This window comes from Lotus japonicus, chromosome 3 (genome assembly GCF_012489685.1).
Source record: "Lotus japonicus ecotype B-129 chromosome 3, LjGifu_v1.2".
In the NCBI taxonomy this organism is placed as follows: Eukaryota; Viridiplantae; Streptophyta; class Magnoliopsida; order Fabales; family Fabaceae; genus Lotus; species Lotus japonicus.
The window spans coordinates 97,224,325-97,240,738 of NC_080043.1; the positions used below are offsets into that span (position 1 = coordinate 97,224,325).

The following is a 16,414-nucleotide window of genomic DNA, read 5'->3' on the forward strand; positions in this document are numbered from 1 at the left end:
ACGGTGTGCATCGAGTTATCAGAATCAGGTTGCTGCAACAAACTCATGAGTCATGATATTGTTCAGAAGTAAAAGCTGCATTCCACGAGTCTTAGAACCAGCATTAGGACCAGCAATATGAGAGGAGTTATGATTAGGAACCTCAGTCACCGAAAACTCATTATTATCATTCACTAGTATACAATTAGCAGAAATAACAGATGAATTGTTTCCAAGTGCACATTTTGGTACTGGTTCCACCTATTCCTCTTGACATTTGTTTCCCTCTGCCTCTTTTTTGTTGAAATCCTCTACCATATGGAACTTTAGAATTATGAGAACTGAATAGAACCTTTGGATCACCCAAGATACTCCCTGTTGTTTGTCTCTCTTGCTGTAAAGTCAGAGAGAAAACTCTGCTTATGGATGGAAGGGGATCCATAATCAAAATCTGTGTCTTCACACCATTATAACTATCATTAAGAGTTTAAGACCCTTTAAAAAAATATCACATATTCATAATCCTTATGCTTCTTGATATTTTTCACCAAATCATAGTTGCATTTAATCGCACTGGTACAACTGGGTGTAGGCCGCAAAGACTCCAACTGTCCCCAATCCCCATAGAATCGTTAGTTCTGTGTAGAGAAGTCAGAAATGGTCCTTGCTCACTGCCTTGTTGAATGCAGTTCTTGCAGTAAAACCGAGATTCTAAAATGATCTCCTCTAGAACTCTCCTTTAAATCATCCCACAATTCTTTAGCATTATGGATATAAATTGGGCAATTTGGCTAGTATTGTTCTTGTGATCCAAGAAACCACCTCATGGCTGAGCTCCATGTGTGATAATTGTTACCATTCATGGCAGGTGAAACAAGTATCATATTGAAAGGTAGGAATCATATTGAAATGCAGGAAAATGAATTCATTGATTTCAGATCAGTACAGAGTGATGTTTATGTACACACATTAGTTAGTGTAGAGCAACTAACTAACTGCTACTAACTATTACACAGCTTGTATGCTGACTAACTGACTGATCATTCTCATTACTAACTAACTGAGTATCATTCAATAATTTGGATTTTAAATTTTGTTAGGTAGGTCTCTCCTCAAGCTATAATTTAAATTTGTATTGAAAAAACTTATTCGTTTTTGGCCTTAGTAATTAATGTACTAGACCAGACCATCACCTCCTCCAAGCAGTTGAACTGGACTGCTTTTGCCGCGAGACAAAGGCAGAAGTTTGGGGTATGCTTATGAACTTTGAGGCTTCCTCTCAGAATCACACACGAGATAAATTTGTACTGAGCCCTCAGTTTATCGTTTAAACTTGTAATTTGCTGCACATTATTCCTGCTTGTTGACACTTAATTGGGTGCAAGCATCTGAGTTCCAACTTTAGTTTTAGGATAATGTATGGATTAGTTTACGATTAATTACTGCATATGATCTGATCTGGTTCTCTAGTTGGTAACTAGAGCTGCCTGCTGGATGTGGAAGGTAGCAGTTATATATTCCATAGATTTAAATATGAATGTGTGCATGGGCAAGGAAATAGGTCAGGTCAGGCTTTGTGCGACCCAAGTTTGGCTTATCGATCGGCATAGACTAATTTTTGTATGCTTGGTCTAACCTTTTCCCACTCAAGCATTACTCTTATTATTGACAAAAAATATGCATTACTCTTATCACTTCAAGATAAGATTACTAACAATTCACAAAATATGCATCATTCACCAAAGTATGCATGATGCGCTGTGTTCATCGATGCAAACTTTGTCCTATGTACTAGTTGGAACAGGGGAGTGTCTTACAATTATATCATCCTTCTAAAGAGAATTAGAGTACTAATTTCATTTTATACAAATTATTTACAGAGGTAACACTTTACTCACAATTGACATTTGATAGTGAATGTTATGAATTTGAAGAAGTAATAAAATTTACATATGATGGTGACTATACATTATTGTAGCGGCTCTAAATACCATATAGGGGCCAAGAAGAAGAAAGAGTGTACTGAGTCATGACATTGTTATGTTCTTTTGGGGCTGAGGACCACTTAATCTTTAGTTTGTTTTAATTGCAGCTGACTTAGATCGATGTCTGAAATGCCAAAATCCATTAAAAATCCATTAAATGTTACATTGCGTGTATCAATCCATCCATCAAAGACCTGTGAAGTTTCAGAGCATCCCATCCCATATTTTAATTATTGCTCCTTCTCCCCAGCACACGCCAAGAAATTCGCACTAACTCTCTCTTCATGTCTCTAACTTTAGGTGGGTGATGCTCATTACATTCAGTTTTTACTTTTTACATATATGTCCCCACCTTGTTTTAACTTTTAACTCGCCTGTAAATTAGTACCACTTCACAATAAATATATACACCAAATGAAGCCAATCAACCAAATATTGCCTTTCTCTTTATGCTATTCAATCATCACGCAAGTCATCACTACTCACTAGGTTTAACTTCAACTATTTATATGTATTTAAGCAATAAGCACTTTTCCCTTGTTGTTTTATAAATCATTTGAATTTTTTTATAGGTACCATTCCCCACAATGACATTTGTTTGTATTTGAGATTTTCCCTCTCTCAAAACCTATCAATATCATGCATGTGATAAGCTTAGGCATTATCTGGTCAAGTCTACCATTTATTTTTGTTAGATTTTAGCTATTTAGGGAATAATTTTAGAGTGGTCAAGAATTCGTAGAACTCATATACGTAAATTATGGTAATGATATTTCATATTTGATATTAAAGGGGAAATTTTATTGTATTGCTAGAATATGGTCAAGGTGTAGATGCCACAATAACTAGTAGCTAGGTCTCTGTCCTATATAATCAATGAAATTAAATGTGGCCCATGAATTTCTTGGTAATATTTCATAAATTTAAGAGTTGCCACTTCCTAGTTCCTAGATGAATAAAATTCTAGTGAATTAAAACCAAGGTAATGGTATAAACATTAAAGGCTTAATAGGAGTAGCATTTTTATCCCTAACTTATCATGATTTGACACTTTTGGTCCCTTATGGAATTTATTAGCCTACAACATCTCTCACGTCTACTAATTGTTACAGTTTTGGTTTTCCATCAACTTCTATCTAATTAGAAACCATAAAATTGTTATTCAAGCCTTATTTTTAATTAATCTTTTAATTCAAAATCGTTAAATATTAGATGAAAGTTAACAGAAAATCAAAACTGCAACAATTAGTAAACGTGAGGGACGTTGTAGGCTCATAAATTCCTTTAGGGACCAAAACTGTTAAATTGTGATAAGTGAGGGATCAAAAATGCTATTAAGCCTACATTAAATAATTGATAACTACCAATAACAAATATATCCTCTTTTATTTACAACAACCCGCAAAATATATCTGATCAAATCATCAATTTTATCCTTAAAAGCTATACTTCATTCCTTAGAAGAAAAAAAAAGAGATTAATAATTGATACAATAAATAAAAAAGATAAAACACATTTAAAGGTTCAAATATAAAAATAAATAGAAATATTTTTTTTGAAAGAAGTAATATTTTTCTTAAAACGAAACAAAATGAATTATATTTTTTAATATGTATATTTTTTCTCTTTCTAAACAGTTAATTATAAACGATTGTGTACGAAATAAATTGTCTAAAAGAACTTGAATCTTCAAATGTCAGACATGTGCTATGTGACACTTTAAGTATCATTTGAAGTTGATTGGTGATATTTCATCTTTCAATTTGATATTTGCCTACATTTTAATTACTCTCTTTCCCCCACTTCTCCCCGTGCTTCCCCCACCACCACCATCCTCTGATCCTCCCCACCCATCTCCCTCACCCCTCCCTTCCCACCCACCTAGACTTGTAGGTAAGCTTGTCAAATGGAAGAACAAAAGATTGTCAATTGAACTCCAAATGATATTTAACATGCCCCTGTAGGCTGTAGACACTTTTGTTATAAAGTCTAACTGACAGAAGTGAAGTTAGAGATTAACGTGTCAAATGTTTGAAGATTAAGATCATTTTTAAACTATCATTTACCTCTAAAAAGAGAAATTATTATTGAATATAAAACTTCCAGGGACAAAATTGATGATTCGCTTTATATCGTTGGCAATTCTATTTCATAAATTTTACAGTTAGCTCTTCTTAGATGAATTAAATTCACGCGTTTATAGTTTCTTACAAATAAAACCAAAGTCACAGTGTAAATATCAAATTTCTCAAAATAAATTCTATTTTACTCCTCTAAAATTAAGTGTATTTTTTCTTATCAATTTAGTCTTTAAAAAGATAAATTTTATCATATTTGATTCTTAATACTTAAATTTGGTGGCTTATAGGGTGCACTTGCAATTAATGTCTTGCACGGTGCAAGAGCACCCAAAAAAAATAAAAAAAGAGTAAAGTTACGAAAACAGCCCTTCAATCTTCTCCTTTCTCTCTCCCTCTCCTCGTTGATGGCACAACACGTCGCAAGGCCCTTCCGTCCCAGAACTTTTCTGTCGCCGTGCCGTCGCCGCAAGACGTCCTCCTCAACGGTGAGTACTGCGACATCTCATCTCCGTCATCATCGCTGACACCAATTTAGAGAAGGTGAGACAAGGGGCGTTGCACATCTGGGTGAGAACCACCACCACCACCAATTTCCCACCTTCTTCCATCATCACCAACCTCCGAAATCGCCAAGATCTTCATCGACCCATTCATAGGGATTTACAGGGACTGAGCTATTGTCCTCCGCTGCCGCAAGACCCATTCACAGTGATTGAGCCATCTTTATTGACCTTCATTGACCTTAATTTCGACCCTCTCAATTATTTCTCTCCCATCCCTCTTCTTCTTCTTTCAACTATTTGTCAATTTTCTCACTGCTACTCCTGTTGATTTTACTTTGCCCAAATTGTATCATTGTATGTATATGTACAGTGAAGCAACCTTGTGAATTTCGTTTCATGATTTATCCCTCTTTTCCTCTTGAATAGTGTTTTTCATTGCAATAACTTTTGCAGAGGGTTATAGGTTTTCTTCTTCTGCAAAGGGTTATGGAATTTAGATCTGGACATAGTTGTCAAATACGTTGGTGTTGTGGGTGGCGAAGAGTGGTTGCGATTTTCGATTTATTGACTCGAACTGTTTTTGGAACCGACAATGGCAAGGAGGTAGGCCAGAAATACCCACGGTGGCGTGACGGTGGATGGCTGTCGTCGGCGACGACGGCTTAGTGGCTGAGCAGCGTCATCATCAAGGGAAAGCAAGAGGAAGGAGACAAGGGCATTAATGTAAAAATCAAAATAATTATAATTAAGTATAAATTTAATATTAAAGGGATCTTGACAGAATATGCGGTTTCTATGGCCAAAAACCATTCATGCACCGGTGCAAGACTTTGCACATAATGCACCCTATACGAAACCCTTAAATTTTAAAATAATTATTTCCTAATAATAAAAATGAAAATGAAAATAATAGGAATAAAGTTCACATGATGGAAAGTTTGTACGTATAGTATTATTATAATGTATGAAAGGACTTGAAGGTCAAAGATAAAAAATCAGGCGCCGCTTCCACTACCTTCCTTGCTAGTTGCTAGCTACTACCTACAACTACTGATAAATTTCAATAATATATAACATTGGATTTAAGTGAACAAATGATAAGTAGACTACAGATAAACAGAGGCATACGGTGTATTTGGTTGCGAGAAAATATGAAAGAAAATGACATATTTGTAAAGGAATGAAGGTATAGTATTTCTCAACAGTTTACTTATTAATCATATATATTATTCTCCTCCCCATGTAGTATTTTGATTTGTGAGGCTTTTCATACAATCTTTCACCTACTCTAAATTTGTATTCTATGTAGTAGACTGGTAGTATTGTTTTGGGCTTTGGGGTCAGATATTCTACTATACTAGAGTGAAATCCAGCTGGGTTTCCGGAAAATGCGTTGCTAATTGATGACCAATATAATGCTCTCTCAAACATGACTTTTGGGTCAACCTGCATATATTTAATTTAATGTACTCGTCGCCTACTCAGTCAATCACGGTCCCTTTTTTTTCCTTAGATATAGTTCTTTGTACTAGTTGATATGATCAACTCATGAAATTAAGACTTTAATGTCTCAGCTAATCTTAGTAATGTACTATATAAATGTTGATTCTTCAATATATATATGGGTTGATCATTGCTGGAAAAGTCCTTTTCAAAAAAAAAAAAAATCATTGCTGGAAAAGTCTTTAGAAAAACTAGTAGTACTAGTATATTTTTGTCAATTTTATTTACATGCAATTAATATTTAATTTACTGATACATCTTCATGTTTCATTAATTAATAATCCAACATTTTGAAGTTTTAAAAGTAACTTAACATATATCCTATCGAGGGAATATCTACTAGAGAAAAGGGTTAGTGCATCCCTATGAGGGTCTGCAGAATGCAAATGTAAATGCAATTCATGGAAAGATGTACAAAAAAAAAACAAGGAGCAATAGGTTCCCCTTTTCGTTTTGTGGTTGGGTTTCTAAGGAGCAATATTGCCTAGTACAGAACAAAACGTGCCCCGCTTTTGAGAAAAAAGAGACCCCTAAAATCATTTTCAAGATAATTAATTGATTTCAAAAAACAAAAGCAAGCACTAGTAAGCCTCGCCTCACAAATCCCCATAAAGTCATCTTAAAAAAATTGAGATAAAGGGCACAGAGTAGGACCCTCATAATTGTTTATTTTTGTGGCCTGGTTTGTCAAGCATGCACATGAACATGTACATGTACATGTACATCTATACTATGCTAACGTATGATGCTCATATAGACTCTCAGCAACTTAAATTAAATATCTAACGAATTTCGTACCACCATGGGTCCATGGCACCGTTTTTTGAAGTGTTACTTGGTAAATAGAGATTCCATTTATCAACACCATAATACTACAATTATATTCGAGTACTCTTTAGAGATTTGTCCTTTCTTGCCTTTGAGGATTGTGGATCTGGACTTTCTTGCTCATTTAGACATTCTTTTAGAGGAAGGATCAATGAGGCCCTTGAGGCAGAGGAACTAAAGAGGTCGAGGTTAGAAGAAGGGGTAATCAACGAGATGATTTACTAAAAATGGAGAGAATGTTGGGTTCAAAGGATGTTTGAATCGATATTTTGAGAGGCGTACCGCGTAACACATGGACAATATGATCTCTACCTCCTCTAATGATCATTATCACCGATAACGGTGCCACCATCCTCAACAAGATGCAAGTATTCCAACCCGCCACCAAGATGCTTGTCGAGCTCTCCAAGTCCCACGACTCTGACTCCAATGACGAGACTGCGACCATCCTCATCATTGTTGATATATGTCTTCCTCAAGCAGGATTTCAGGAGAGAAGAGTCACAATAATATTACATTTATACCAGCTATTTTAACATTAATTCAATCATAACCACTAATTTAAGAAATATTTCAAATTCATGCATGTAATGGTTTTGAATCCTTGGTCTGATCCAAAATATTAATGGTACTGAAGGAGGCATAACTTAACCCAAAAGCTAGCTCAAGAGTTAAGGTTTGCACAACCATATATAAGCAATTGTTTGGCCACATCTCTAGCCAATGTGGGACTCTAACACACCCCCTCACGCCCAGTGTAGAACATCTAGAGCGTGGAATGAAACAGGTGACCCAAATATGGGGAGGCAACAAATGGATATAGGATAGGGCTCAGACCCATGGTCAAACAACCATTGGCTCTGATACCATGAAGGAGGCCTAACTTAACCCAAAAGCTAGCTCAAGAGTTAAAGTTTGCACTACCATATATAAGCAATTGCTTGGCCACATCTCTAGCCAATGTGAGACTCTAATAGGTACTCTACTCTATACAATTACAAACTCTCATTTTTCTTAATGATTAAATTGATGCATTTCAAAGTTTTCATTTCTCATGACATAAGTAAGGAATCTTTTACTTAATTTAAGGATGGTTTTCATTTCTCATATACTCTAGATTGCTGGCCTAAACTATGATTATTATTATTTTTGGTTTACAACCCTATGGCTAGGCTCTAAAAAACAATGCGAAGTTAACAAGCGAACAACCCAAGAGCCTCTCTATAGACATTCCCACCAGGATTGACTCCTGAGTCATGCGACTATGCTTAGAAGTTAGAAATTAAAGGGTACTCCACGCAATATTAAATTTGGCAAAAAGTTGTTAATTAATTTGTTTTAAAATGAAATTATGTTCTTTCTAAATACTCCAATAGCGTGTTTGTTTGTTCTTTATTCTTTTATTTCAAATCAAAAGTCAATAAAAGTCACGATTTCTTCCAAATTTTAGATCTTCAAAAGTGTAATCTCAAATTTTAATCTGGACTGGGGGGGCATACACAATGCTCATGCCCGCCCAAGAGTGAAGACAACCACGGTGGAAATCATCGACACAGCTAATATCTTTGTCTTCCCTTAGGGGGACCCACGAGCCAGTTGGAAGATTCTCCTTGATTTATCTTATATGTATAGGAATTTGGGCCCTGGTTGTCAGACCCAAATATAGGAAAGGTCCATATCATGACCACCACCTCTATAAAAGGGGAGGTCATCCACTTGTACGAAACCAACTTTTTCAGCATTAATGAGAATATTCCTTTTATGGTAGTTTTGCTATTTTAGTGCTCTGCTAGGGTTTACTTTTTGTCTTTCTCTTACGTAAGCTTGCCTTAGTACAGAACACAATCAATTTTAGATGTTCAAACGAATGCCCACTAGACATCAGTAATTTCAGAATATTAATAATGCATGAAATGCTTTTTGTCTTTAAAAGGATTAACAACTTATGCTTAATTAAAGTCGTAAAGCATGGATAATGATTCCAATATGAGTCCTTGAGATACCATTTTTCGTTTAAAACATTCCAAAAAGAGTCAGCAATATTTGGACAAATGCGCGCTTGTGATATATATCTAACATAAGCCGTGGTTTAGCGCGGTTTGGATCCTCACTAAACATAAAAGTACAATTTTTTTTTTGCCGTGTTTTAAAATTCTATAAAATAAACACACAATTTTATAACAGTGCGAGTGCGAGTGACGTTAAAAAAATCGCCACAAAAATATTAAAAGAACGGTAAAAAAATATTTTGTAGATTGTGACACTAAAAAACTATTACAATACTCTACGGGTGTCGTGTGTTGCTCGGTGTCAAATATTCAACAAATATCTCAATAAAAAATTATTTCAAAGACAAAACAGTGTTGATATCGCATTATTTAGCAACAGCAGAGGGCTAGCTAGCTCATGAGTTAACAATATACAAGAACCAAAGTGTCTGAGAAATAGAAGTAATATAATATTTGAGTGTTTATAAATTAATTAACTAAATTTTAATTAAATCTAATACAGTACTATTTTTGTAACCAAAAATATAATACTATTTAAATATGGCATGTGTTGGGTTGATTTTGAATTTTTTGTGTGTTAAATGAGATTCGAGTATAACGAATATATTTTAGTCCATGTTTCAACTTCCTTCATAAATTATATTTTTCTTTATTTTAAAAAGACAATTATTCATGTCAAACAAATTGAACCAAACAGAAACAGGCAAAAGACCATGATAGGTTTAATTATAGCATCATTCCAGTTACGGTTGATTGGTATTTAGTGCAAGAACAGCCCTTGACATCTTGGTAGGTTTTGAAGGACAAGAATCGTGAATTGGCAATAGTGGGTGGGGGTACTGGCACCAACACCAACCATAGTATGCTTTTTTTTTTTTTTTTTTTGGTTAATTTCGGGACTTAAAGCGCCCAACTAACCTCTCTCATAGAGGGTATTACAAGAGTCAAACATAAAAGGAACATAGCAAAAAGAAGGTAATTTATCAAAAACTTTCATAGGCATAAGCAAGCCTAAGCCATTCTTTGCAAACGCATCAGCGCACGAGTTCGCCTCACGGTAGACATGCTTCCAATTGTACTGTGAGCAATGAGTCACAAGGTCTTTGATTTCCCTTATAAGAGGAGCACTAGAATGAGAAGGAGGGCACCCCTAAACCATAGTATGCTAATGTCCACCGCATTCAATCGTACAGTAATTCTTTTAACCTCTAATTCAATTCATAATGTACTAATAGAAATAAGAGACAAAAATAAGTTATATGATAATGATGCCCTAGTAAAAAAAGAGAAATAAAAAAAAGAGAAAATAGTGTATGAAAATATCAATGTATTAAAATTTAATCGTGATCTAACAATGTAACTCTTTAGATAATGGTGATAGGGGTGGTGCTTCGTCATAGATAGGTGCTCCTTTGCTATAGTTGTCAACAAAAACACTTCAACGCTCGAGTTGTCAAACCCATATAACAAGTTGGATTAAAGTTAAATTGTACGTACCTTAGTTGGCTTGGTCCCTTCTCATATAGGAAGAGATCAAAGTATCCAAGGTTCAGTCAAACATCACACGAATTCCTATGTGCAATGTGGTTTGTGGCGAACCCTCTAGGGACCAATGTTTCTGTAAATGAGCTACGGTGGTTTTAGGCTCTACCATCTCCTCTATTCACCCTTGAGCGCAATGCTCAACCCATAAGTTATGAGACAATGACCCAGGAGAATTCAAATAGAAAAAACGTATATAGAGTGATTCAAATTTATCGACCAACCTTATGTGGAAGGTAAGTCGGCAAACAAAAATCAAGCACTACAATTTGAATGTGTTAGTACGTATAATTTACATGTGAAATATTGCGTTAGGACGTATAATTCATATGTGAAATGCGTTCATAAGTCATAACTTAGCTTAATCGGTTTAAGTTGCAATATCTCGACTCAAACACATAATCGATGTTTGAACTATATGCCTGCATAAATTGTATCTATCAATATTTATTATCTCTGAGGAGACATGTTTGATGATAAAATTGAAGATAAATCAACAATAATTAATCAAAATTTCAAAATGGTAGATATTTCAAAATTGGTTCTCCCATCACAAAATCAATTAGAAGCACTTCTCCTCTCGACCCAAAGGAGTTGGTTTAGTGAGCATAAGAGAGTGACATGCTTAACAAGTTGTAGGTTCAAACTCTCAACTAGTCTCCTTAGGGTGACATATAAGTCTTCTATAAGTGTTTTTTGAGTTTGACAACTTATACCACCTTGGGATACCATCCTCAGTTCCTCACCCTAAATTTATCTACAAACACTTCTACTCTCAACATTAAAATTTACTCAGACTGAATCACTTAGTTTGTGTTTGAAAATGTTTGTACATTTGATTTTAAAACCAAAACTAATTCTTGAGAGAAATTTAGGTGATAAGTAGATCATAACATCTTATGAATGAATAATTGTAGTGAGTATTTTAGGATTAGTTAAACCCGAATGGTATTTATTTCCACCGTTGTTCTAATTATCAGACAAAAAAATTCTACCTAATCAAATTGAATTCCTTTTTATTGTAACCACCTACTCTAGGAATAATCATCACTGACAGACATTTAGTAGTTAGTAGTAATAGTATCAGTATCACACTATCACGTGACAATAAAAATACTACATTATTTGCATTAATGAAGAAACTTAAGTATCTGAATAAAATTACTAGCAGCACCACAACCCCACAAACAAGAGAAAAGGCCAACAAAAGAAATAGAAAAATCTGATTTTACATTATAGACGGAAGAAGTAGAAGAAGTGATATAATGAGATAATCAGATATCAAGAGCATTAGGACCAGTACAGAAATTCAGGACGTGGCTCCACACCCACTGAACCAAGAACCTCCGTCGGATTCCCTTCATGTTAAACGTGGCACCATCTCCACCGTCCAACACCTGCCCGGTGTATGACCCACCTCCACCGGTGCCGTAAATCCCCTCGCACAGATCGGCGATCTCCACCGGAAATGTCGGGTCCTGACCCGCGTACCAAGCATTCGCCAACGGGTTCGTTGCCAGCTCCGCAATCTCGTGCCCGATCACGCTTATCATCCCATCCACCCCAACGTCGCCGTTTGGTGACTTGAACGGTTTCCGGTTCGGAATGAACGCCGGCACGGCGAACGGGTACGCGCACTGCCCCGGGCACAGTTTCGCCGAGTTACCCACCCAAGCGTAGGGTAAGGTGTACCCGACCAGCGACGGGAACGTGAAGTAGTGGAACCCACACACCGACGTGCAGAAATCCTGAACGAACACGTCATCGGCGGTGAGTAGCAGGTAGAGCCCGCTTTTCGGGTTGATCGGTAACGGTTTTGTGGTGGCGGTTATGGCGCTTTTGATTACTGACTGAATCGTGAGGCGGGTCAGCGATTTCCCGTGGGAGTAGAACCGGTCGTTCTTCTCCTCGCCGAGCTGGACTGTTCTGGAGATGTTGGACCTGGTCTGGTCGGTGTATTGCTGGACGGTTCGCCACCAGCCGGCGACGGAGGGGCGGGGGACTTCCGTGGCGGAGATTGAGTTGATGAAGCCGCGGATGATCTTCTTCTGGCTCCGCTCCCATTTGCCGTACCAGATTGTGTGGACGGTGATCCTGGAGGTGAGGACTGGTCCCATATGGTAGCGGAGCTTGACGAACTCCGATGACCCCTCGAATTTCTTGGAGTCCTCGAAGACGTAGTCAGTCGCGTTCATTTTGTTGTTTTGAGGCCACGGCCGCCACGCGGCGGCGAGTGGGAGGAGGGATGAAAGGACAATGGTTAGGGACAGAAGTACCACCGAGGACGGCGGCGACGGGGTGGAGAAACCCTTCCACATTATTTTTCCGGGCCGGGGTGTAGTGGAGTGGGGTTAGTGAGCTAGCTAGGTGTGGTGAAGTACAAAACGTGATGTTTCAGTGAGTGAAGCTCCTTTATACACACAAGCTTATCGTTGTTTTATTGTTTTTTTTTTTTCCGATAAATTCTTAAAAGAAAGTAAATGAAGTATATGATTATTGAAGGGATAAAAAAATAGAAGGGAGGAGAACAATGAAGTACTATACGATTATTGAAGGGATACAAAACAATGTGCATTTAAATTTCAGTTGAGCTAAACATGAATTCGATTTATAATAAATTCAACAGGACAAAAGTTTATTTTTCAATTGGTGCATAAATACACATAAAATCACTTTTGTGCTCACCCTAATACCAAAACAAATATACACTTCTAATGGTTTTTAATATATGTTTAGTTATCTTTTAAATAAAAACTTGGGCCAAAGCCAAAATAAATCTACAATACACATACTTTATAGACTCTGATTTAAATATATCATTAAATATGAGTTGAATTAAAATAAAAATACATTTATCTCAATTTATAAGAAAATTATGTTCACTTTTTACATAAAGTAAGTGTAAGCGTCTCCATGCTAAATATACCTTCAATAATTAGAGTATGGTAAAACAAATTCAAAAAATGAAACCCTTCAATACTCTAATAACATATTATGACAACATAGCACTCAAATAATAGCAATATATACTTGGGTTAAAGGTTATATTAGTCTCTGTGTTTGTAAAAGTGTTTGATTTTGGTCCCTTAGCCAAAAAATGACGATTAGTGCGTTTTTTTTTTACAGTTAGTGGCGGTTTATAATACAGTTACTGACAGTTTTTTAACTGAGGGACCAACATCAAACGTTTTTACAAGCACAATGACTAATATGACCCTTAACCCTATATACTTTATATAGGTGGAAATTCGAAACATTAGAAATGATACTATATAGCAAAGAAAACCTTCAATAGATTAAAGGAATAGTTAACTTAACAATGTACCCTCACTCATAAACATAGCATTGAAGACTGGACAGTGTGAGCCCGATATCTGGTTCTTGACTTTAAGGATTTTATGTCTAAACCCATAATTAAATTTTAAGAATAATGATTTAAATATATGTATTCTTTCCAAAATGTATTTATCAGAAAAGGGAAACAGTTTATATATTTGGGGACATTGATTTGAGGGTAATGGAGGACAGTTAGATTCTTAAAGTGAAGGGTGTGTGGGGCCGAAGGATGAGAGAGGGAGACGGTATCATTGACATTGATGATGGTGGTTGTCGTCATCTGATTTCAGATTTTCCTCATCTTTTTGCGCGGGAAAATGTAGGGTAGGGGCAGGATCGTAATTTCAAAGTGGGAAATTACGCCCTTTAATTAGGTGGTGTTTTGTGTTTTAGTTTGAAAAAGAAACCACCAATCAACCAAATTTGTATAATGGTTCAACGCTTCATATTTTAAGTAAGAGGTTCAAGGTTTAACAGACTCCACTTTAAAAAACTCATTAGTAGGCGTTCTATCGCTAAATGTGTTAAAACTATTTGTGATATTAATCTTATGACTATCAACGGAAAGATATACTCTGTATGAAAAAAAAATTCTAAAAAAATGGGGACCGCGCTGCAAAGTGGTCCGAGCAAAGCAAGCTATTGGCTAGTTGGATTGGGCCCATCCTTCCTTCCCTCGAAAACTCTCTCTTCCCTTTCATGTCCTTTCTGCTTTCCTTTTTTTGTTCTTTCCTTACTTTTTTTTATTCATCAACATTAATTAACACTAGCTTTTCTTTTTCTTTCTTTCCTTTATATTCATCCATTCAAGTCTAGGTCTAAAAGAAAAGAAAAATCAATGCACGGCCACGGACATCATTTTATGATCAAATATAGTTGGCGGCGAAATTATTTATGTGTAGAGAGTAGAGTGAAGGCCAAAAAAGAAAAGGAAATTAGCTAGCTGGGTTGTTTTGCTTTAGTACTAGCTACTAGCTAAAGATAAGATAACATAACATGGTTGTATTTTATTTTTATGTTATGTTGGTGTCCCAATTGATAGAGATAGGGTTGGTTGGAGGAAAATGTTATGTCAGGACCCGCTGCAAGTTTGTTTACATGGGCAGTAACAAAAATTGGATTTCTTCCAACATCAACTGAATGAATGCTGGCAGTGACTCTGCTTTGTCTATTGCATGCTCTGCTTTTAATTCATGTGTGTGTATCATATGATATGATATCACCACTTGATTCATCAGGACCACTATATACAGTTTGAATAATAACTATCGTTTAGCAAAATATATATATGCATGACCGCTTCACTTCATACAAGGTCAAATTTCAGTTAAGGTGTGAGTAGCCTTGATCATTGTGCATGTCACTTGAAATTTGCAATTCTTTCTTATGTGCAATATATATTAGAACACCCTTTCAAGGTTTTTAAGGATCAATGGATCATGTGGTGTCGGAGAATAGAATAGGATTCGATGCTGAACAAGTTAAATATCTTAATCGAAATGTAATATTGTCTATACTCAAAGTAATGGTTTGAGGTTGTTTTTCATCAATAGCCTAATCAAATTATGTACCGCACCATACTCATATTTAGGTCTAAGGATACTTTTATTAATCAATAATTTTTTTTCTTCCTTTTCACTTTTCTCTCAAGTAAAACAAACGGAAACAGAGAATATAAAAAATTACTTATTTTCTTACATTTTTTCATAATTTTCTTCAATAACCAAAGTACCAAAAGAAGGCTCAGGCAAACTTGGTATGCACCACGCATAGTGTGACTTGTTTTTTTTTTTGGTCAAACATAGTGTGACTTGTTAGTTTTACTAAATATTGGACTAGGCCCAATATGCTAATACGATCCAGATTCCAATTTCAAGCCTTATTGTTCATAGGAATTTAGGGGTTTTGTTTAGTGTTTTAGTATGCTAGCTACTTGTATTGTATCAGCATAAGTGAGCATTTTTGTCTTCTCACTCATTGTAATTTTAGTCTAGCTAATACAATTGTTGCTGGGTAATCTTTAGGTATTAATCCAAGCACCTTTGGAAAAAAAAAAACTATTTGGGGTTTACTTTTCATAGTAACAAAAGACATGTATGATTACTGTTTTAAAAAATAGTTTACAATTTTTAAACATATAAAAAAGAAAAAACTCATTTGTCATGAATAGAAAACATTTCTCAAATCAATTTTTGTTTTCAATTTTAAAACAAAAATTCCAAAACATGTCAGAAATTCCAAAACATGTCAGAAATGCTTCCTGTTTTAAATTTAAAGAAAAACACGTTTTAAAAGTTATTTTTAAAAATAGTTTTAGAATTCAGAAAAATAAAAAGAGAATCAAACAAGCCCTAAATTATCCATACATACTTCATGGGGATGTACGGATAATTGTAGACCACACATGCTATATTTTTTCTTAAAAGGAAAAAAAAATACTCTCTTGCATTGTGACACAGGGCATTACATTATACCTTGTGAAAATTTCACCCAAGCAAACTCATTGTCATTTGTCAAATAATTTTTTTGTCATATTTCTTAATTTACATTCAACACTGTTAAGCTAATTACTTGCAAATGCTTCCTTGAAAACCAATTTTCGATAAATTATCCAAACAATGTTAAGCCTATGAAATGAATGTCCCTAG

General features: G+C 35.5%; 1 protein-coding gene across 1 annotated transcript; it reads right to left on the minus strand.

Annotated features, from left to right (window-relative positions):
- Positions 1–11,532: 11,532 nt before the first annotated feature.
- On the minus strand, positions 11,533–12,846 carry LOC130747973 (protein EXORDIUM-like 3). The gene has a single exon (XM_057601047.1). It carries the CDS (start codon positions 12,746–12,748, stop codon positions 11,705–11,707), a length of 1,044 nt encoding a protein of 347 aa, XP_057457030.1. The 5' UTR covers positions 12,749–12,846; the 3' UTR covers positions 11,533–11,704.
- Positions 12,847–16,414: the final 3,568 nt, after the last annotated feature.

Coding starts and splice junctions, on each gene's coding strand:
- LOC130747973 (XM_057601047.1), bottom strand. CDS start 12,748: ATGTGGAAGGGTTTCTCCACCCCGTCGCCGCCGTCCTCGGTGGTACTT.